The sequence below is a fragment of the Leiobunum rupestre genome, chromosome 11 (assembly GCF_980474605.1).
Source record: "Leiobunum rupestre chromosome 11, qqLeiRupe1.1.hap1, whole genome shotgun sequence".
NCBI lineage: Eukaryota > Metazoa > Arthropoda > Arachnida > Opiliones > Sclerosomatidae > Leiobunum > Leiobunum rupestre.
This window is the reverse complement of record NC_143394.1, coordinates 15,848,460-15,870,977: the sequence shown is the minus strand read 5'-3', so window position 1 is coordinate 15,870,977 and position 22,518 is coordinate 15,848,460. Positions and strand designations below refer to the sequence as shown.

At 36.1% G+C, this 22,518-nt stretch overlaps 1 protein-coding gene across 1 annotated transcript; it reads right to left on the bottom strand.

The window, feature by feature from the left end:
* Positions 1 to 3,047: 3,047 nt before the first annotated feature.
* On the bottom strand, positions 3,048 to 19,855 carry LOC149921845 (putative ammonium transporter 2). The gene is made up of 9 exons (XM_090162174.1): positions 19,764 to 19,855; positions 19,368 to 19,423; positions 11,803 to 12,029; positions 8,374 to 8,696; positions 8,231 to 8,302; positions 6,549 to 6,608; positions 6,382 to 6,458; positions 4,335 to 4,651; positions 3,048 to 3,574 (listed from the first exon to the last, which is right to left on the bottom strand). Exons 1-9 carry the CDS (start codon positions 19,853 to 19,855, stop codon positions 3,158 to 3,160), a joined length of 1,641 nt encoding a protein of 546 aa, XP_090018300.1. The 3' UTR covers positions 3,048 to 3,157.
* Positions 19,856 to 22,518: the final 2,663 nt, after the last annotated feature.

Sequence of the window (22,518 nt, the reverse complement as noted above, 5' to 3'; positions counted from 1 at the left end):
TCGAGTAGTATACCTTCATGGCACCAGCATTTAATATTTTCATAGTTCTTGGTAATACCAAGTATTATAATTACCTAAGTACTTACATATACTTAGGGAGAATGACCAACTTGCGACTATTTTTGGCGTTTATCCCGAGTTAAGCCTCACGCTCTAACAGTAAGCTACTCCTCTTTCGAGTCAATCAATCCAACCCGGTACCTCATTGGTTCCCTGAACCTTACGTGCTACGACGTGATTTAAACATACGCGAGTTACGTGCTTCGTTCCCCGCTTCTTGTTCGCGGAGAAAAACTGGACCGTGGTGGTTGCGAATCGTTTAATATAAATAAAAAAATTAATTAACTCGGGATTATCATTAGTTTCCAATTACTATCGTGTATTATTAAATATTCTTTCCATTTAACAAAGTTTTCACACTAATTAATAAATTATTGCCTTCATAATAATATTTTACGTAATAATATTGTGATATCACGTATTATATTTAACTTTTGCGAAACTTTTCGTTACAAATTACGTAACGAAAAGTTGGCTTTTACAATTAAATTCTGTGTGGCATCCAAATAGGTAGCAAAACGTTACGATTCGTCGCTGTCTGTGAATGTGAATGTTTTATTAAATATTAGAGGATATTATTTAGAGGAGATCACTGGGAAGAACCCTGACCAGCTAGGAGCAACAAAGTACAACCACAGCACCCCACACAAGGAGTAAGCAACCTGCCAAAAGTCGTGCATTTTCTTGTGTACAGTTTTCATTGGTAAGACGGTCTAGCGCCTGCTGCCGTCGGAAGGGGAAAATTATAATTTGTCTTCCCCCTTTCCGTAAAGCGTTCAGCGTAAAAGTTGGTCCAAAGAAATTTGTTAGCGTGTTTAAAGGCTAGCTGCGTTCTCCTTGTGTTTGTTGCTCTTAGCTGACCAGAAGTCAGTTTCCGGTGAACGTGAGTATTGACGAACCGCTCGTTTCCGGCGATACCCCATCCGCGGTACAAGATGGAATAATAGTCTGGCCCCTAGTAATAACAAAGATGTGCTCAAGAACTAGTAGAAGAGTTCAAGGTCAGTATAAATAGGGGAGAAAGTCTCGGACTTGAGGGGCAAACAATATTTTAAAGATTTACACTTTCATCCCCCATATACCTGCTTATATTAGCTTTATCATAATGTGTATTCTGCCGCGGTAAAAAAATAAATCCTTCCTTTTCGCGATTTAATAAGGAAAAACTACACATAAAGTGCTTAAAAATTTATTATTTACTTATTTATTTCTTTCTCTTACCGAAATAAATCATAATTTAATTAAAACTAATCAAAATACAATAATTTATTATTTTACATTATCAAAGACGTCAAATTATTTCTTCGAAGCATATAGAAGAACATGATTCTTTCAAGAATAGGGCACGAATTTCAGCAATTCTATTGGCTCTTTTAGTCACGTGTTCTCGATCTCATTTTAAGACATTTCTACAACTGTGGATACTAGAATACGTTGTCAGCTCAGGTGCAAGAGCCACGAGGTGATAAATATGTTTATTCGCTTAGGTTTAATGTTCTCCACGATGATAAGGGGCTCCGTCTTGAAAACAGTTTTTAATTTTATTGATTAAAATTGGCATTAATATTAACTTATACAAGGTTTTAAGGTGTAGTATGATCGTTGCTTTTGAGCCAATTAAATTAAAATCAACATTTAAAAATACTTGAACAAGTTAGCCCAGACATTTGAGTACATACAATTCCCCCCCGATGTGTGATGAGTATCTTTTATATTTAAGTTAAAATTTGATCAATTTTGCAACTACTCTGCCCATTCGAATAACTAACGCACAAAACATTAACAACCTGAGAGATATTTGACCAAAAAGAAAATTCCATTATTTCGAATCACCCTGTCCATAAAGACCCAAATATTTTGAACCCCTGCATGGCCCTGTTCTTAAAACCTTACGTGAGTGGCTACAATGAAGATGATACTAGTGGTGCCAATTGACAGCCTAATAATGATCACCATTTAATGATCCCACGTGATTTTAGAATGTGATACGTTTAATTTAATCATTGAATTCTTTAATATCTTTTTTGCACAACCTAATATTTTTTTAATATTCTAATTGTTTTTTTCGGTTGATTGTTTATTTAATATCTACACCACTGAAGTCAAATGTAGGCTGTAGCCGATATGGAAATCTTGAGTCAAAATATCCTAAATAAGACTTTAATTTTACCTGTTTTCTTCCATGGTAAAACAGTGCAATTACGACACCCAGATTTAAGCAGTATTCTCTAATTTGAGCTAATAATAAAGAGCGCGGCACCGCAGCGCCAACTACACTCGTTTCGCTCGCGAGTAAGAAGTTGTAACTTTGGCAATCCCGCCCGTCCAACAGAGCTTGTTGTGAAAAGCAGCATTTATATTAGAACCAAACACCGTGATTTTTGAGAACAACAGAGCTTTTTGGTATTAGAGACAAACACCTTGATTTTTGAGACCAACATAGCTTGTTGGTATTAGAACCAAACACCGTGATTTTTGAGACCAACATAGCTTGTTAGTATTAGAACCAAACACCGTGATTTTTGACCAACATAGCTTGTTGGTATTCGAACCAAACACCGTAATTTTTTTGAACGACAGAGCTTGTTGGTATTAGAACCAAACACCGTGATTTTTTAGACCAACATAGGTTGTTGGTATTAGAACCAAACACCGTGATTTTTGAGACCAACATAGGTTGTTGGTATTAGAACGAAACACGTGTTGAGTTCTAGCATCTTAATTGACCGATCCTACTGCCTGTCTTGGAGACTAGCGAGTGACAGCCGCCAACTGGGTGCTATCCCTAAACTATTAATTCTAGACACTATCGTCTGCTATGGTTCAGTAATGATTCTAGAGACGGGACAAAAATAGGGTGGGAACGTCTTTTTTTTCACTTCCACTGTGTAATTCGTATTTGAACAAAAATTTCTAAAAACAGTAAATACGTTAATTTATATTTTATTTTTCTCCAAAATATCAATTATACTATTCGATATGACATTTTGTACATTGTACAAAGTTTTTTTTTTAAAAACTGAGTAATATGTTTGGTTAAAAAAAATAATCCTCTGATTATAATGTCAACGAAAATCCACAGAGATTGGAACGCATTTCAATGAGGGAAAACGGTTTTATCTTCGTCTTCGTAAGTCCAGGCGTTCTTGGGATGGTAATTAGATCTTAAGGGTCCCAGCGAACTGATTGACCTCCTCGAGCTCATGTGTCTGCCTCTGGGTCGCGACTCGGTCTGGGTGGCCGAGCTCTGTCGGAAGGAACTGTTCTCCGTCGATTCCGGAGGGCATTCGGCTCCAGCCGGATCCGTCCTGGTGGACTCCATCGTCAACTTTGGTGAATTGGAAATGGCTTTCATTCCTCGAGACTCCAATTTCCGGCCAAACGTGGTGGCCGATATCCGATTGGTTTGAGGGGCCCCGCTGTCCCATTCGTACCGGATGTTGTGTTCAGTGAAATCAGCGCCCGCTATTTCGGCCTCAAGTGCCATCCTGATGGGAACGACTTTGTTGATTAGCTACGTGACAAAATCGGACAATTACATTTTTCACCGACACATTTCTTAAAGAAATAGATACCATTCATTTATTCGTGTACACCGATTGATACCTGAACTTAGATGGATTGCCATGGGCACCGTTACGGGACAAATGCCGCCCTTTTAAAAGTTACGGATATTCTACTAAAGGTATGAAGTTCCCCCCTTAGACTATGTATGAATATTTCCCTATCTTAGAAAAATATCTGTGGGGGCGCATATTCCTGTCGTAGAGGCTGGACAACATTTCAATTTTAATGACGCTTTAAATGCTACTCTTCCAGTTACGGTTTCATATCAGCCTACCCAGGCTTTTCTCATACCTGTGATTTTATTTCTTATAGTCCTTCCTCCGCGACAGGGTATAGCCAGCTATATATGAATAAATGCATGATATACGAATTTGTGTAGTGAGAAGAGTGTCTCATTGGTAACGCCATTAGAAGTACATTTTTAACAACCCGAAGTCTCACCAGATGACGCCAATAGTCTGAAGCGTTCAAATTTTAAATTATCAAAAATATTATTTTTATTCCGAACTCACTCTAAATAATTGGTTCCCTGTACACAATTTTTGTACCATTTTACAATTACGCTCATGAGCCATCTAGTAGGAATAATCGGGAATAATAACATTAATATCTAAACGCTAAGGGTTTCACTCTAAATTTTGGTTTCAATGTCCACAATTATCGTAACAAAATTGGAAAACTGTAATGTGCAAATGATGTATACTTGCATATAAAAGAATGAAGGTAGTGACGGCGCTCCAGGCAGTAATGATGACAACGGCCAACGCTTGAATGCCCAAGAGGTACCACCCGCCGTTGCGGAAGAGACCAGCGTGCCCTTTGCTGAGCAGCAGCAGAGAGTCCCTCTCGACCAGAAGGCCGACGGCCAACATTCCCCAGATAGAGCCGACGCCGTGAACGGAAATGGCGCCTACGGGATCGTCAATCTTCAACTTGTCCAGCAAGGGCATGGCCGCGTTGACCAGTAAGGAACCCACAGCGCCGACTATGATCGCCTCCCACGGATGGTAAAGAGCGCAGCCGCCTGTGAGGCAAAACATTCATTTAGACCAGCTCAATTTAGAAATACATCTCGTGCCCTAAATTATTCTTTTCTCGATCCTAATCCTATCAGAAAGCATATCGGCCGAAGTACCACGTATAATCTTTAATAAAGACTGCGTTCAGCAACTCTACTAGAATAGAATCCGGTTTCTAAGTGAAAAAAAACGAGTTACATGAAGTATAAAGATTAGTTTCTTTCTAGGAAAAAACCTAATTATGAAATTTCCAATGACGGTTTTGTCTAATTAAACGGTATTATATTAAAATAGTAATTAGCAATTAGTTCTATATTGGTCAAAAATGCTAGGCTTAGGTCAGTTCGATCCAAAAACATGGTTAAAATAAGTCACTCATCGGAAAATCCGACTCCTCCAGCCGATGACTTTGATGAGCAGCGTGACGTCAAACTGGAAACGCTATTACTAATTGGTGTCATTGCTAAGAACTATTGAACGTTTACTTTTCACCTCCAAAGTTGTTTTTCTTTCATACTTTTCACGTAGCCGAAAGTTATAAAAAGCTTAGTTTTTGAGATAGCAGCAAACTGTGTATTTGAACTTCACAAGCTAGGAAAGAGTTTTGAACTTTGAACGGCTACTATATGGCAAAATACTTTCGCTTGTTCTGGGATTTCGGAGTCAGGTAAGAAGAGGGACTTTATGAAGTAATTTTCCCCCGATTCTGTGATTCGAGTCTTGGTCAAATCGTTTTTTTTCAAAATTAATATCTGCGGTCATTTTGATAGATTAATTCTGGATAAGCAAACGATTTGTTCCGTTTACTCTCTTTACCCCTGCATTTGAGGAGAGGTCCACCAGAGCAAGTGAATAGTAAAAGGTGTACGCCTTCTGTTTCAGAACGAACGAACAGGCTAGGGGCAGTAGCGGAAACCGCAATAGGCTAGGCTGATACCTACTTGAGTTACAGAAGAACCCTTCAACACACTGTTTAGACAAAAGTACAACTAGACTCCGTTTAGGCTTACTACTTCGATTTTGTAATTGCAACGATTAGTCTACAAGAAAGACGGAACTACTTCACAATTGTCCCCGAACGCATTTCACCGTCTTGTAGATATAGGCCTATTCAAAATAAATCCTGACACTGCCATCAATTAAATTTAAAAATATCCCCATTAGAGGTACGAAATGAAAAGGGGGTCTGACTGGTGGTTGCGACCTATTGCTTTCGTTTCAGTCTCGTCTGGTTTGTGGTTAAAATTTAAAGGTCACTGATAAACGTTTTAGAGCATAGTAATTGCTATGCCTTTTTAAATTTTTATATCTATCCTAATTTTCATTGGTTGTCATTCGTTTTTTCAGAGTCCATTTAGTTTGCAAATGCACGATAGAGCAAGAGTATAGCTGAAGAGTTCCATGGTTGGACTGGGGTTTTTTTTTAAATTTTAGTTAAATAATAATTTCAACAGATGGCAATTTGGAATCAACATTTTAAATGACGTAGCGCGTAGGCATGAGTGAACAGTGGTTAATTTCAAAGATCAACATAAACTTTAGCTTATGTCACAAGTTCACAACCTTTCTATATTAGTAAAATATATATAATATTTTATGACAGCGAGTTTAAAAGTCTGTAAAACAAAATATTGTATCCAAAGGGGGTTTTAAAGTGGTTTTTATGGTATCGCGTTAGATAAGACGAACGGCGCGCGGAAGTTCGATCGAGAGAGAGCGACTCGTATATTCTTACCAGTTATGGAAACCAAGGAAGCCAGAATGCCATTTATCAACGATAAAATCATAAACTTCCGGTTATGGAGAATGTAACTTGTAGTAGAAAAAAGAGAACACTTTTATAAATATTTTATACCCTCAGTTAGGTACAAGTTGCAGCCTATAACATTTATAGGTACATACCTGAAAGCTAAAGCAGTGATTCCACCGCCGACCGAAGAATTGATAGTAGCGATGGCAGACCTTTAAAAACAGTTTTGAAGAGTATGTTTTCAAACAAGGTGGGCCAGTCACATTATACTTTCAAATCTAAATTTTCTCGTTTAAAGGACCACAACAGAGTTTCAATTTCTCTAGTTTATTATGGTGAAATTGCGAAATAAAAATATAAAAATTATAGACTTTGATTAGTTAGATCGGAAGGGGAGGGGATATTCGATTTTCATCCACATTTTTTCAAACGTAGGTGTGGCCCTTTAATCTTTTTACAACATTGAGTTGACTGTTTTATAAATTGCTGATAGGAAACCAAAATTTTAATATAAAACAATTTTCGGATTTATTACATAAAAAAACTTTTAAGGCTATATTTCAACTGTTTTAAAACTATAAGCAAAAGCGCATCTCAAGAAAAATGCGTCATAAATGAAACACGAAAAATAAAAAATCAATTAAGATAAAAATTTTCTACATTTCAAAGTCGTATGACTTCGGGCATTTAAAAATCTACCTCTAATGGCGTAACCCCGTACAAGGAGTTTTTTCCTTGTCAAATGTGTATCGGTCTATTTAAAAAAATTCCAGAATATATTTCTTAAAAATATCAAGGGAAGAAAAAAAAACAAAAAGGAAAAAAGGGAGCCAGCTGCCAAGCCCCATCACATTATAACTTCCAACAAATTAACTTTTTCATTTCCAAGTGGAAGTGCTAAAGGGCAATATAAACAAACTTAGCCTTCGATGGTTCGATATAAAGTCCAATAACTTTGAAAAAGTTAAACATTGGCCTAAGAAGAGGTTTCAAAAAATGCCAAAAATGACAAGGCCTAGCTTGCGGTGCTAGATAAGGTTGGTATCATAAGGTCATAAAAATTCCTAGTTTGGACAGAAGTGACATTATGGAAAAATGGGTTTTAGTGTAATTATGTTGCACAACAAATATCTAGACCGTAAATTTGGCCTGTACTGGTCACCTATTGGTATATTTTACCCGCTTTAGTTTTGATTTCAGAAAGACCACATAAACTACGAATTTAACACTGGAGCTCGTAAATAAAACCATTTTGTTAATTGACATCGGTTTTTGGTTCAATTTTAACGTGTTTTATTATCGAATAACAGAATTGCCAATCTAAATTCTACAGTGTACAAAAACGACTCTAAATTGAAGGGGAAACCGTTTACTTTTGTCAAGGTAGAATATAAGAGGTCGTTCTTACAACCAATTTCAAATTTTAGCAGAAACGAATGCAGACTTTTTCAAAAAAAAAGGTAAGGTAAATTACTTATAGAGGGGTTGGAAAACATTTAGTCCTTTTTTCAAATTACATGACCCTAAAGATTTCATGGTCAGTAATAACCACTAGGGATTTTGGTTTTTCCTTGAGTTGGGACGTGTGTAAGATACTTCTGCGCAAAAGGATGATTATCTACTTCTGTCACTACATCTTCATAGGAACTCTATTAAAAGTCATTCATAATTGGAAGAGGCTAGACTGCTTATAAACTAATAGCCCGAAGATAAACAATTAAGGAAAATCAATTAAGCTAACGCAAACAAAACGTTTTTCTAAACAGAATCAACTCGCTTTCGGCAGAGTCGAAGCCTATAAGAACATCATAAAGAAGATAATTGGGTGTCCTACCTGGCGGCGTATTTCCATTTATGTCCTGAGACGCCGAAGGTACTGCCGCAGTTGAACCCCAACCAACCCCACCTACGATTACCAAAAAAGAAAATGACTTATTTTATAGATTAGTCTTACCGCCACAATGACTTTGACTTCACCATAACATAAACATTCCAACGAGTGCGTTGGTGGGCGAACCCATGGGCGGTTGCTCTGTACCGTTCTCGTAACGGCCCGTTCTGGGTTTCAGCATGATAGCGGCTACCAGGGCGGATGCCCCACCGACTAAATGAACGGCGGCGCAACCCGCTATGTCCACCACTTGCAGATTTCTGAGGAACCCGATGGGACCCCAGATCCAGCCAGCAGGGAGGCAGAAGACGACGGTGTTGAAGAAGGAGAAGACGCAGTAGGCCACGAAGTTGCACCTTTCGGCCATCGCTCCCGACACGATGGTAGTTGCGGTTGTTGCGAAGGACAACTGAAATTAATTCGGTTGGTTAATCAAGGGGACGTGGTCTTTGATTAAGTCAGTTCTTAAACCCGGCTCTGTTTGATAGTCAAGGATAAGCGAATAGTAATTGTTCCTTGGTATTAATACGTCTAGATGCCACTAGTGGGGGCGTTAATGTTTGAATTAAACAGCCAATTTTGGTTGTTAAGCATTAAAATGTTTCGTATCATAATTCTCAGTTGAAATATAAATCTAGTAAAGGACATTGTAGACCAAACTTTGCTATTCTGATTAAATTGCAAATAAAACCTTTTTGTATTCGATAGAGACTTGAAGCGACAATTTTTTTCCGTTAAGCAAAAAACGTAAGTGTAGGCTGTTGAAAATAATCAAATCGACTAATTTTAAAAATATATTCAACTAGTTCCAAATATTAAATATTTGCTCTATCTAATGTTTATTAATTATTTTAATTTTAATAATTTAAAATTATTTGAGTAGCTCTAAGAGGTGTCTATCCTTACTGGATTTAGTAAGGACTTCGTCATTGTCGGGTTATACTGTTAGAGTAACGCTCAAATAAATTGTCTCTAACCAGAAGCGAATAAGAGCGTGCACATTTTTAATTAATTCATATCTGGGCCACAAAATAAGCAAATTAAGATATAAGAATTATTACGTTTTTAGAAGTATTAAAAATCTAATGAGTAATATAAAGTTGAATTTATTAGGTGCTACAAGTAGCGATAATGATGGCTAAAATGCCTATTTTAAATAATTAAAAAAAAATAAGGGACTTCATTGGAACAGATTTTCAACTATTATCTATTTATAAAATAAAACAAAGCGCTTCAATTTATCTTACACCATTTTCATAAAAATGGATTTCAAAATTATCTAAATGTATGGTTTTGAGTTGGTTCGTCAAGTTTAATTTAAATAACTGAAGGGTTAATCAAATAATTGCTCTGAAAAATGTTTAATACATTTCAGAGTCTTATCTCCGAAACGCCAACAGTTGGTAAATGTCATAAATGGTGAGATTCACAGGGTTCCCCTTGAAAACTAACGAGATAACTAACAGGAAACTATATATGTATACCTTAGGAATGTCTTAGCATACATGCAAATGCGTCTGCAGAAATGGGCGGGGCTACGTAAAATAATAGGTGTTCCATAAATTAAAACAATAAAAAAGAATAAAAATATAAAATGTTTTTATCTGTGTCACGAGCTTAAAGGTAATATAACCTGCAAGGCAATCTTTATGGAAGACCCCTTCAATTTTTCAAGTTTCCCTCTACAGTGGCGCCAAAATTTTTTCAAGCCAAAGGCAAGAGCGGCCAGAGCTGCAAACGTTGGTGTTCCACACCAAATACCTGAGGTTATATTCCCTTTAAGATTTTTAGAACTTTATTGGGACGCGCATTTTGCACGCGGGATTCAAATTCCTTAAAGGGGCTGGAAAGTGGGGTTTTGAAAAACGTCATCCGTGACGTCATTAACGAAATTTGGCGCGTAGAACTACTTTTTCTCAAGTTCGCGAAGACGTAAACAGGCACCGCTGTGTTGAGATTTTTGTATGACGAAATCCAGCGTGGTCTTGGTTAGTGTTATAGCTGAGCTCGTAGGAAGTTTTCAAATTTCATAAATCTTTATTGAGATTTAGTTTAGTGAACAACAAATGTTTAACGAAAAATTCATTTGAGTGATAAGGTCTTTTGGTAGTAGTGTGTTCGTAATTTTTTTAATTATTATTTACGAGTTTCATCGAATTTTGTAAAAAAACGCTAGATGAATCGAAGCCAATTTCTTAGGGCCTTGGTTTCACTGGAGCTTTTTGATAAACCTTAGTACTACACCACAGTTTTTTGCCTTTTCCCACTTATCTAATTCGCCAACAAGAGATATTTTCGTATCATCACGTTTCCGTTTTTTATTTGAATTAAACTCGTTCATTAACATCATTATAATTAAATAAATATTAAAATACTAGAACCAAAACCACGTCCACGAAGGCCCGAATATCTTAGTTCGCGTATGAATACCTCTCACTAGTCTCTCTCGGGTCGCTCCTCACTATTTTCAAAACATCTCCGTCAGAGCCAAATTCCTCAAGCGGGGGAAAAAGGAAATAAAGCAGGGTCCGGATTTTTTTGGAGATACCACGTCACTAGACGATTTCAAAACCCCACTTTCCAGTCCCTTTAACATCTCACGGCTTCAGTGCGTGCTCTCTACCTTCAAGAGCTACAGCTAAGGGACGTAGACAAAACATTGTCACAGGACCTCCCGTATATTATAGAAATACTTATTGGTTGGCCGCCGTGTCGAGTGATAATCTCTGCTGTAAACCACGCTAGTTTCTATGATAATTATCAGGGCTACCTTAGTAATACCTAATGTATGCATTTATAACTTCCTGCTAACGGAATTTATAATAATAAAACAGGTTATTTATTTCCACAGCTATTAAAATATTTTATAAATTGTTAGAAGCCACTGAAGTGCATATCACTCAGCTTTGGTTTAATAAATAGTGTGCATCACGACGGTTTGTGTGTTTGGACAATACTACAACAAAGAAGTTACAGTTTTACGTTTTTCACTTAATTCATAGTTTTATGCTTATCGTTTTATACGCGCTCATTTGATTGTCGTGTAATTTACCTTACCATAAGAAATGATAGCTTCGAAGACCAGCCACTAGAGGGTCTCAAGTCAGGACCTGTAACCCTGTCCCTTAAATGACTACTATAAGTGCTTTAATGCTTAAATTTGCTAAGTATAGTAAGCAGTCCTAGGTAAAATAAGGGTTCTTCTGCACTTTTGACCCAATGTATAAACGGGCACCCTATGATCTAATGCTTGTGTTTCGAAATTCTTAGACCATACTATTTACAATTCGCTATATTTCGTGAAACCGAGTACTAAACTATAGATACAAATTAATAACAACAACATTTTCAGCCCTTTTTGTAATACAAAATGTGACGGACATATAGTCTTGTCCAAACACTGCTCAGTCTTCGTCGGGTATCCGGCTGTACTTAGCTCGCATATTTAGAAATTTTACAAGCTATTGGGGTAAATGTTTAGAGCCTGCAAAATAACTGTAAATAAAAGGTCTAACCTGGAAGATGTAAGTGGCGAAGACGACCCCCATTTCGCTTTCCTCGGCGTCCACGAAGAAGGATCCGAAACCGATGAAGGAATTGGATCCTGGGTCTTTGCCGAAGCTCATCCCGTAGCCGAACATCCAATATCCGAGTCCCCCGAAGATCACGTCCACCGCGTTCTTGACCATTATGTTGACCTCGTTTTTGCGGGTCACGCAGCCTGATTCCAAGAGACCGAACCCTTGACAAACAAGAGAAAGGCGTTAGAAGTCTTTTCGGCCAGGAATCCCAGGATAGGCGAATAAATTTCGAGAAGCTACGAGTCGCTGAAGAATGTCGAAGGACATTAAGAGACAAGGCCTGTTGTCGGTCAGCATTCCTTTCCAGCCTAGTTATTTCGTCAGTGAGCGACACGATCTATATACTTGTTTGTCTTAGAGAGGTAAAACCGTAATACGAAGTGGAAACGATTTGGCCGGGTCAGATTGTCCGGGGTTACAACACCACCAATATCCTCTAAAGACAGATCATTTAAAAATTGACGATCGGATCACACCCTTCCATTGTTTTTTTTTTTGTTTTTTTTTTTGTGGTGCCAGATATGAAAGGTGATCGTATTTAAGATGTGCAGAAACGGGTGAAAGGAAGGGAAAACGAAGCATTTATCTTTTTCTATAGTAGATGGCGCGGCATTCTATGCGCTTGCGGAGACAATATTACTGTGGTTGTTAATCGCCTGGAAATTGCAGCGTGGCCAATAATTTGTGGTTCTGAAGAGACCATCACCAGGGCAATTTACTTAGGTCTATTATTTTCTACAATGAAGAAGGGATCAATTATTAAAGAATTTAACCTGCCTAATATGTCGTCAGTCCCGACGCGAAAAGGGGAATTACCAGGTCCCGGTGTGGGTACGATTCCTTTACAATTCACAATCGGTCTTTCATCAACGGGCCTCGAAGCGAATTAATTCTTTGGGCTCGATCAATCGTACAACCCTGACTCTTTTTTTAAACATGATTTAAATAACCATTTTAAAAAGCACCAATTGGTTAAACCAACCATTGTAAATGTTCTTCATGTTAGATTTTTACCTCTCCGAGGGGACAAAGTCCCCTAGGAGGGGTTATACAACGACCGTGTCTGTCTGTGGGTCTGTGGGTCTGTGGATCTGTGGGTCTGTCAGGCCTGCGAACGCGTTCGCATTTTCGGTGCAAAGTGTAATCACTGCGTACGCAGTTTCTCAAAGGGTTGGCAAAACCACCGTGTGACGGTGAGCGTTAACGGATGCTTTTGCGGTTTGGTTTGGATGGTGTTTTTTCGCTCACCGTCGTGACGGTTTGGTGTATTACGTTTTTGTAATGTTTATGCGTAGGTTGAGAGTGTTGAATTTGTTGTGTTTGTGTTCTAATGGTTGTGCATGTTGAGTCTGTTGTGTTTATATGGGCGTTTTCTCTCCAACTTCTTCTTAATGACTTTGGGACGGACCGAGTGCTGAGTGTAATGCTACCTCTCAACGTCCAATGGCAGGGTTTCCACCAGTTGTACACGGTATTCGTCTTAGTATCAATTTGCGATCGCATCGGGTGGGATTTGAACCCGAGACCTCCTGATTGACAGGCGGACGTTCTACCACAGAACCACCGACACTTGTTACGCGTTATTGAAAATTAGACCTTCAACTTTATCGGAAGCGTATTTAATAGAGTACGAAATTTTGGTTTAATTGAAATAGAATTGAAATTGAAATTATTGCATCGAAGAAATTCTAATTTAGCGTTTCTCTATTGATTAAAAACAAATGCGCCACCCAGGTTTCGAACCCACACCATTCGGCTTGGCAGTCGAGCGCTCTACCACAGAACCACCGATAGCTGCTTAGATTCATTGAAATTAAGACAGGCATCGTAAGCATAATAGGTAATAAAGTCTTTTTTTATTAATGAATTTATGAAGGCCTAATCTGTTTTTTTTTAAAGGTTAAATCTTGTTTTAGCGCAGTCAGCCGAGATTAGAGGGTTAAAGGGTAGACCCTGTGGGTGGTCCACTTTGTTAGTTTTTTTTTGTTATTTATTTACGGGTGTTCTTAACGACCTATATATAGTTGTGTTAATTCAAAGGAGATAATTTAACGTTAATTGCTTTAAGAGCTGGCGGTTAGTCAAGTGGCTCTCTGTGCTTTGTTGATGGTAAGGTTTTTGCTTCTATATTTTTGCTAAATATATTTGGTGTGGATATTTGGATATCTACGATTTCTAACGCAGTCAATGATTTCTTGGGTGTGCGAGTCATTATATGATATTGGAAATTGGACGGCATTGGTCTTTTTCATGCGGTATGTGTCACAACGTCAACTGGAAGTTGAAATAAAATGAGCGTTAAAGATGCGGCAAGTATTTCGTAAGCGAGAAAAATACAAATACCATCTGTAGATGTTTCTTTCATTAAAATTTGCTTAGTATTATATTCAACTGATAAACATGTACTGTAAAAAGGGTTAAATTCAATTGCGCATTGTTTTAGTGAATCTAACTCGCTGTTGTAACTACTTAATTTATAATATTCTGAATAAATTAACTCGATTGTTTCGTCTCAATTATTTAAATTAAAATTAAAATTTTACACCGGGCAGGGTTTGAACCGAGAATACGTTTTTCGTAAATAACTCTGAATTGCGGAGATATCTTTGGGGGTCGTATCGAGAAATTAATACCACTAGGGACCATACTTCCGAGGAGAGGTATATTTTGGCTTGCCAACTTGTTTAGATTATAGAGCAATTGAAATGGCTGCCCGGGTGCATTTCTAGTAATAAAACGATTGACTTCCAGGTTCGCTATGGGCTCGAGCCCACACAGGGAAAAACCAATGAGGGCAGAGCCCCCACAGAAATGAAATTGATGAAAAATAGCAATCAGTGGAAAATTTATAATCTCCCTGCCTGAATTTGGGTCCGAATTCATTCTTTTTACAGAAGTTATTTTGAGATTGCAGATGCGAGTAGCATTAAGATGATACAACCGTAAAATTTATTTCGATAGATTCGACCAAACAGAAAATTGACCCGTCGTGTACCCTATTGTACCTAAAATACCTTCGTTAAATATGTGTCCAAGAAGGACTTAAGTATCTAACCATGTACACAGTTATTTTTCTAAAGATATCGACTTAACTTTTATTATCAATGTATTCATTACGGATGAGATATTAGAAAGAACACTTTAAAAAATAGTAATACAAATTTGGAGCTGTACATTTTCGTGCTTAAGTTTTAAATATATGAATTTTTGGATGAAAAAGTAATGGCCCGTGCCCCGACAGAAACATTTTTCGATCGCCGCCGCTGCCTAGTTTACATTTAAATCTTTGTACGATGGACATTACTACAGTGAGGCAAAGGAAAAGAAACTAATAAAACTAAATTTCATGGGCTAGCGTATTGGGAAAAGCTATTCTGATTGGTTGGTACTGAGTTAGGAGCAGATCTTTGATTATAAGGCTGGAAAATTCTAAAACAACTCGTCAAAAATCGTGTAGTGTGACCGCCCATTCATTTAAGCCAGATATCCCTCACTGGAACCAAACTAATTCTAGGTTACTAAATCTAAATGGGCTTCCTTGCGGATTTATACATGTAACAAAGTATGAAACAAGAATGTTATTATTTATACTGATTATGTATGTAGGTTCAATTTTGGCCAGGCATGGTAAGGGTAAGGAAACGCGTTTTAAGCACGTCAATTTGATTTGATTTTTCGCAACAAAGTCATTTCCCCACAATAAATTAAATACATTCTTGGTTTGAAGAAAAGTTTGAAACCTGGTTTCGACAGATCTTTTTTTTACTTGTTTCTAGTTTTGTTGATCAAGAGAGAGATATTTTCCAATAAAAACATGAACTGGAATATATTTTAACAAAATGTAGAAAACAGAACTTTACTATGGGGATTAAACAATTTTATTAAATTTCAACCAAAGAAAACCGAAAGAGTTAACAAAATCTGTAGACCAAGTGAACGCGTGTGAAATTGAGTATATAGCCTTTGATAATGATAGTATTGTAATATGTTCTGTAATCAGTCAATGCTGCAGGCTTGTACACCGATTACCGGGAGTAATCAAAACACTTTTAACATTAAGTTCTAGTTTGAGAAGAGCTCAATTATTTAAAAACTAATGTCTACATTATGATTAGTTTATGCTCTAGTGCTTAAAATAGTTTTAAGTATCCATGTAGCCTATAAAAACGAAACAAGCTCGATGCGCTTTTCAATGGTCACTAATTTCCCGTCAAACCGTGGACAGGGTTGCCACAAAATTTTCAGTTTTAAATTCCCTGTTTTCCCTGACCATTTTAAGAGATTTTCCCTGACTTATAAAGGCCAAAATTTTTCTTTTATATTTTACTTTTATCAGAAGTTAATAAATTTGAATAGACTTATATTTCAGTAAAACGTTTATTGCAATGTTGAAAAAATTAGCCAAACATTCAAGGAAATAAATGATAATCGTGGAATTTGTCATAGATCTAGAGTTAAATTACCTTCAAAAAGTGCCAAGATAAAATGGAATTCCCTGACATTTACCTGACGTTTAAGGCCCATTTTTAAATTCCCTGACTTTTCCCTGATTTCACTGTTTTCCCTGACGTGTGGCAACCCTGGTGGAAGCAAACACGACATCACAATTTACCTCATGTATTTATCTGACTAATACTTAAAACCTATATTTTGTTTTAGTAAGTGTATGCATTTCACCCTGAACAAATCCTAGTAGACCCCATTTTATTAAATCTGATTAACAATATTTCTAATGATACCGTAAGTGGTATTTAAAGATATAACTCATCAAAGAGTTTTTTGTGGGTTGAAATTATCTTAGTTGTTGTTCCATTCACTTTTGTATTGGCATTTATTGCTACCCCCAAATTTTCGAAATTGCCATTTACAAGGTTTTGCCATGAAACAGTCGATTTGGGTCTTTAAAAACGTAATTTGAAGATTCAACTTGAGGCTGCGAAGATTCATGTTGTTTCAAGCTGTATAGGAAGATCATAACAGATATATACTTCTGGTTATACCGAATTAAAGGGAATATAACGTTAGGTATTTGGTGTGGAACACCAACGTTTGCAGCTCTGACCGCACTTGACTTTGGCTTTAAACAGTGGCGTAGCCAGAAATTCTTCAAGGGGGGGGGGGGTGAATGTTAAGAGGGGGTTGAGAAGGGGGTGGGAATTTATTAATTGAAGGGTTCTTCCATAAAGATTGCTTGGCAGGTTATTTTCCCTTTAAAGGTTACCCTATTGAGGCACTAGAGATTTTCACTTACATCAAAAAATTAGTTTTTGATTTTAAAATGGTAAATCAAAGCTAGTAGTCATATTATTCAGCGTGATAAGTATCTTTTATTCGCCCTGCGACAAATATTACGATAAAGCGTGGTCTTTTTCAAATTGTAAGTTTTTAAATTTTCCTGAGGGTTGTGGTTACTAGAGTAATCAGGTATTCAAATCGTATTTAATCACGGGAACACCAATAAAAATAACTGAACGTCACAAAAAATTAAATAACAGAAGCATTGTGGGAATTCACAGAAACGTTATGAGAAGCACAACAATTGTGAGAAATCACAAAAAGATTCAGATAAATCACAGAAAAATTCTAAGGAATAACAGAAATATTGCGATAAATCACAACAAGACTAAGAAATCACAGCACGATTCTAAGAAATCACAAACAAATTCTGATCAGTCACAGAAAGATTCTAAGCAATCACAGAAATATTCCAAGCAATCACAGAAAAATTCTGATCAGTCACAGAAAGATTCTAAAAAATCACAGAAATGTTTTTTACAACCAGTAATCTTTGGCAAAAAAAAGGTTTACTAGTGACTATCAACCTCGTGTTTTCCATCATGAAGAACCCCTTTTAAATCGTTGAAATGAAATGTTAATCGAATTTCGATCGCGCGAAAAGCAACTGAAGCGGCAATGAAAATCACAAAGCAAGATAAAGTGTCACCGATATCGATAATGAGTCTCAAATTTAAACTCGTCGCCTTATCGAAGGTCTAGGGTGGATAGTGAGCGGTGGTTTAATTACTTCGGAGGAAGACCGTTAGCGAGTAGACGACTTAGCTACGGACAAAGTCGATTAACTAGTGTCTATACTTGGCACGCGGCTGACACTTTTATTGGCTGGTCAGAAGAGGAAGTGTTAATTATAGAGATCAATAGACGCGGGGGAAATAGAAACTGGCCCTTATTGACAACCACTGGGAAATGACACCAGACCCTACCACGTTTTGACGCACCAAATCGACACTTTTGCTGCCTCCGGGGAGAGCGCGAAACTCCAAAACAGACCAAACGTGTTATTATAGCAATCTACATATGCTTCCTATGCTCACTTTTATATTTATTACTGAATAAAGCACCACGGTTAATAAATGGTATGCCCATTTATAACTGCCTTCATTTAATAAAATAAACTCTCTTTCTTTAGCTCATAGTAGATTGAAATTATTTTTATCTTAAATTAGTGTTTTATTAGTTTAGCTCATAGCAGTTTGAAATTATGTTTATCTCAAATTAGTGTTTTATTAATTTAGCTCGTAGCAGTTTGAAATTATTTTTATTTAAGTGTTTTATTAGTTTAGCTCGTAGCAGTTTGAAATTATGTTTATCTCAAATTAGTGTTTTATAAATTTAGCTCGTAGCAGTTTGAAATTATGTTTATCTCAAATTAGTGTTTTATTAATTTAGCTCGTAGCAGTTTGAAATTATGTTTATCTCAAATTAGTGTTTTATAAATTTAGCTCGTAGCAGTTTGAAATTATGTTTATCTCAAATTAGTGTTTTATTAATTTAGCTCGTAGCAGTTTGAAATTATGTTTATCTCAAATTAGTGTTTTACTAATTTAGCTCATAGCAGTTTGAAATTATTTTTATTAGCTTTAATACGTTTTAGATAAATTAGTTTAGAGCTATTTGAAATATATTTTTGAACTTGTTAAAATAATATTAATTTCGAAATGTTTTAAATAAAATTATTTTCAAAATTTTTTAAATAAAATTAATTTCAAAATGTTTTAAATAAAATTAATTTCGAAATGTTTTAAATAAAATTAATTTCAAAATGTTTTAAATAAAATTAATTTCAAAATGTTTTAAATAAAATTAATTTCAAAATGTTTTAAATAAAATTAATTTCAAAATGTTTTAAATAAAATTAATTTCAAAACGTTTTAAATAAAATTAATTTCAAAATGTTTTAAATAAAATTATTTTAAAGCTATTTTGATAAAATTATTTTAAAGCTATTTTGATAAAATTATTTTTGATTTCTGTTAGCTCTTTTAGCTAAAATGAGATTTTTTCGGCTAAAATAATTTTAAAATATTTCGTTCTATTTTAGAAAAAATATATTCGAAACGGTATTTTTCCAAAAATAATAATTATCCAATAAAGCTCTTGACTAAACCTTTTCACTAAGTTCAATATAATTTAGTAGTTATTAAATATCGGAGTATGATAATTTATTAAATGAGTATTATAGAAATTTGAAGAGCGCTTACCGGATTGCATGGTGAAAATGATGAAGGAACTGGTCATAATCCAGGTGGCGTCGTCCCTTTTTCAAAATCAAAATTAAACCAACTTTAAACAATTTCATAAAAACAACATCATCATAAAAATATTTTATTTCAAGAGCGAAACCTTTACTGGTATTAAATACTATTAATTAATATTTAACACGGATTACACAAAGGTGAAAAAAGATAACAAAAATTGATAATATTTAAACAAAAACTAACAAGAGAAATACATTTAAAATATTTAAATTAAATGTAATGGACTTTTAAATAGTTCAATAACTCAAATACAAATTTCGAAAATATTAACGCGAATGAGAAATTGACTACCTAGTAGCCCAGGATGCATTTGTCAAAATTTGTAAAGTAGATAATTACCAAGATATGCTCATTGGATCCTGATTGGCATTGTGGTGCGGGGACAGAGGACTCGAAAAAGAGTCGTCCGTCACGTTATCGTCTGCACCCATTATTAGCTCATTAACTAGAGCAAAATAGACTGGACTAAAATTCCTTTTCAAAATGAAAAAGACGCACTATCCTAATTCCCGACCATACATTTTCGTGTAATATAATTTATTTAAATATCTCGCAAAAGAAATAGCTTAGACGTTAAGGCGTTGATGAATTATTAGGTTGTTAAGTGTCACGAAACTTAATAGAAATGTCGATAAAACGCCAGGTTAGGAAGTCCGCGTTCACGTTGTACGAAGGTTGTTTGGGCCCTGAACGAAATACCGAAGATATCAGCCGGGTTTCCCAGTCGCGCTTCCATCGGGCACCGCTAGGTGAAATGCAGCGTGGCGGTCGTTCGCTCCGACAGTCTCCCGGACAAGACTACTTTGCGGCTGGAGGGAAAGAAAACAAAGAGGCTTCGGACGTAAGCGTGCAGAGCTTGACCTCTACTTTTCGTATCTCGCCTTCTCGTTATTAAGTCAGAATGTTTATTTTGGATATACGAGGCGACAAAATAAAGGCGGTGATACGTCACTCACAGCCACCACCGGACACAATGCCGTCTTGGTTGGTGAAATAATAGACTTGGCTTATAAGAGTAAATATACTGTCTTTGACAAAGCCTTCCACCTTTTGAGTTTAACGATCTTATTTTTTTATTAAACTAATTGATAGAATTTAGCACTGGGTGACAGTTCTTTCATGTCACGAGACAGGTTAAGCTACCCATCGAAAACGTGTACGGGAAACGTGTAGGAGTATAGACGTAGCTTTATTGTGTACGATCTACACGTTCTACCGTTCACGCTTACGAATGGCTGGCTTAACCCGCCCATTATTTTGTCAGTAGTTATTTATGAGACCGAATAAAACTCATTTAGAAATAGGCATTTTCAGAAGGACTGTTTAGCTAGCTAATGATAAGAAACTTTATTTCCGATTAATTTTTGAAGCAAATTATTTTTAGAATCGATATTTTTATAAAATAAAATTAATAAAAAGTAAAAGTATGACAAAGCTTTATTAGTCTAGTCTAGAAATTCCTACAATCCTCTGGCGAATCTAGCACCCGCTTGTAGACTAGTAAAACTAGTAAACAGTGACGTTAGAGCTACATTAAAACCTAGCGAACGTTCAGTAACGCAAATCTGGGAAAAATCAGTTTTTACTTGATGTTTGCTTGTCGTCATAGTGACGTAGGAAGTTACTGAACGGTGTTATTTCTAGTCAGCCCGAAAATCAGAGGAAGTGAAAAATATTATTTTCAATACTTAATGAGTTTCTAAATGACGAAATTGTTGACGACAATATTCTTTATTGTTGTTACGATCAGTCTTTTATTAAAAAAAGCGAAAACGGCCCTTGCAGTAGCTGAGGTTTTTAAATTAAATGATAGGCCTTTGACCAAACCAGTAGAATTGTTGATTAAAACTACAGTTGCATAATCTTAAGTGTTGGCATCGATTACTCATCGATGTTTTTGATCGTACCACAGATGTCCCCCGTATTTTGAAATTAACTTTCTTAATATAACTTTATTGTTACATTTTTTTAGTTAACTATCTATATTTAATTAGCACTTTCATTTACGAAATAAACTGGTCAATATGATCAGTGCACCCCCATGATACTATTTAATTAACTGTAGCCCGAAATAAAGTGAACTTTGACCTACACCACCGCTTTATTTCGATGACTATTTATGGAGGACGTGACGCAAAGTTAGTCTTGCTTTTCATCGCGGGATAATCGGGATTAGGGTATTTATAAACTCGGAACTCTATTGGAAACTTCGGGGAAGAATAGACGTAACTAAAGTTGATCGGTTTTGATCTAATTGGTTTGGAAGGATTTGTGTATGGGAAAAGAAAACATCTCCATTTGAGGGGTCGGATATTTGAGGGGTCGGACATTTGAGGGGTCGGACATTTGAGGGGTCGGACATTTGAGGGGTCGGACATTTTAGGGGTCGGACATTTGGAAAAAAAGGGAAGCATTTGAGAAGTGACCAAAGTTTTTTCCACTTGTAATCCTCTGTTCAAGAACTGATTTACTCAAGGAAATACCTGGGGCTGCAGCTTATAGCTACGGTGTTACGCTGTTATACCAACGCTCCGCCCCTTTTCAAACTCCATTTTGACTTTAGGTTCAGAGCGCCATCTCAAGAAAGAAAGCGAAACATTATTCATAAGTATTATTATATTAATAAATTAATATGAATGCAATTACGTTTCATTAATATTATTTTGTTGATTCTTAGTTTATACAGAGTGCAATTTTGACAATTATTAGTATTAAAAGTGCTCATTTTAATCTTAACATTCTTGTTATGGTATTTTATAAAAGTATATTTACGATTCTAAAAGTTATCCCTTATGTAAATTAGTTTTTCCTTTAGTGCCATAGTTCGTAATATTATTATTTTTTACAGTTACTCGGGATTTCTTGCGTCTATAAAGAAAATAAATTTCCTTTATTTCTAATAATAATAGACGCTAGCATAAACTCTATTTATGTCTTGTTTAACTTGTTAAAAAGTTCCACGCGCGTCGTGATATTTTAGTGTAAACGGGCTCGAGCGATTTCGCGTGAGCTCCCTAAAATAATAAAAACGCGCGAGCCTTTTACGCTAAAATATTAAAGAGCGCGTGCAACATTTTAACAAGTTGAACAAGAC

Bases quoted from the DNA above. Each gene is read 5' to 3' on its own strand.
- LOC149921845 (XM_090162174.1), bottom strand. From the start codon at position 19,855: ATGGGTGCAGACGATAACGTGACGGACGACTCTTTTTCGAGTCCTCTG. The intron at 12,030-19,367 runs GTAAGCGCTCTT...TTGTTTGTCAAG, and splicing joins CATTTTCACCATGCAATCCG to GGTTCGGTCTCTTGGAATCA. The intron at 8,697-11,802 runs GTTAGACCTTTT...AATTAATTTCAG, and splicing joins TCGCCACTTACATCTTCCAG to TTGTCCTTCGCAACAACCGC.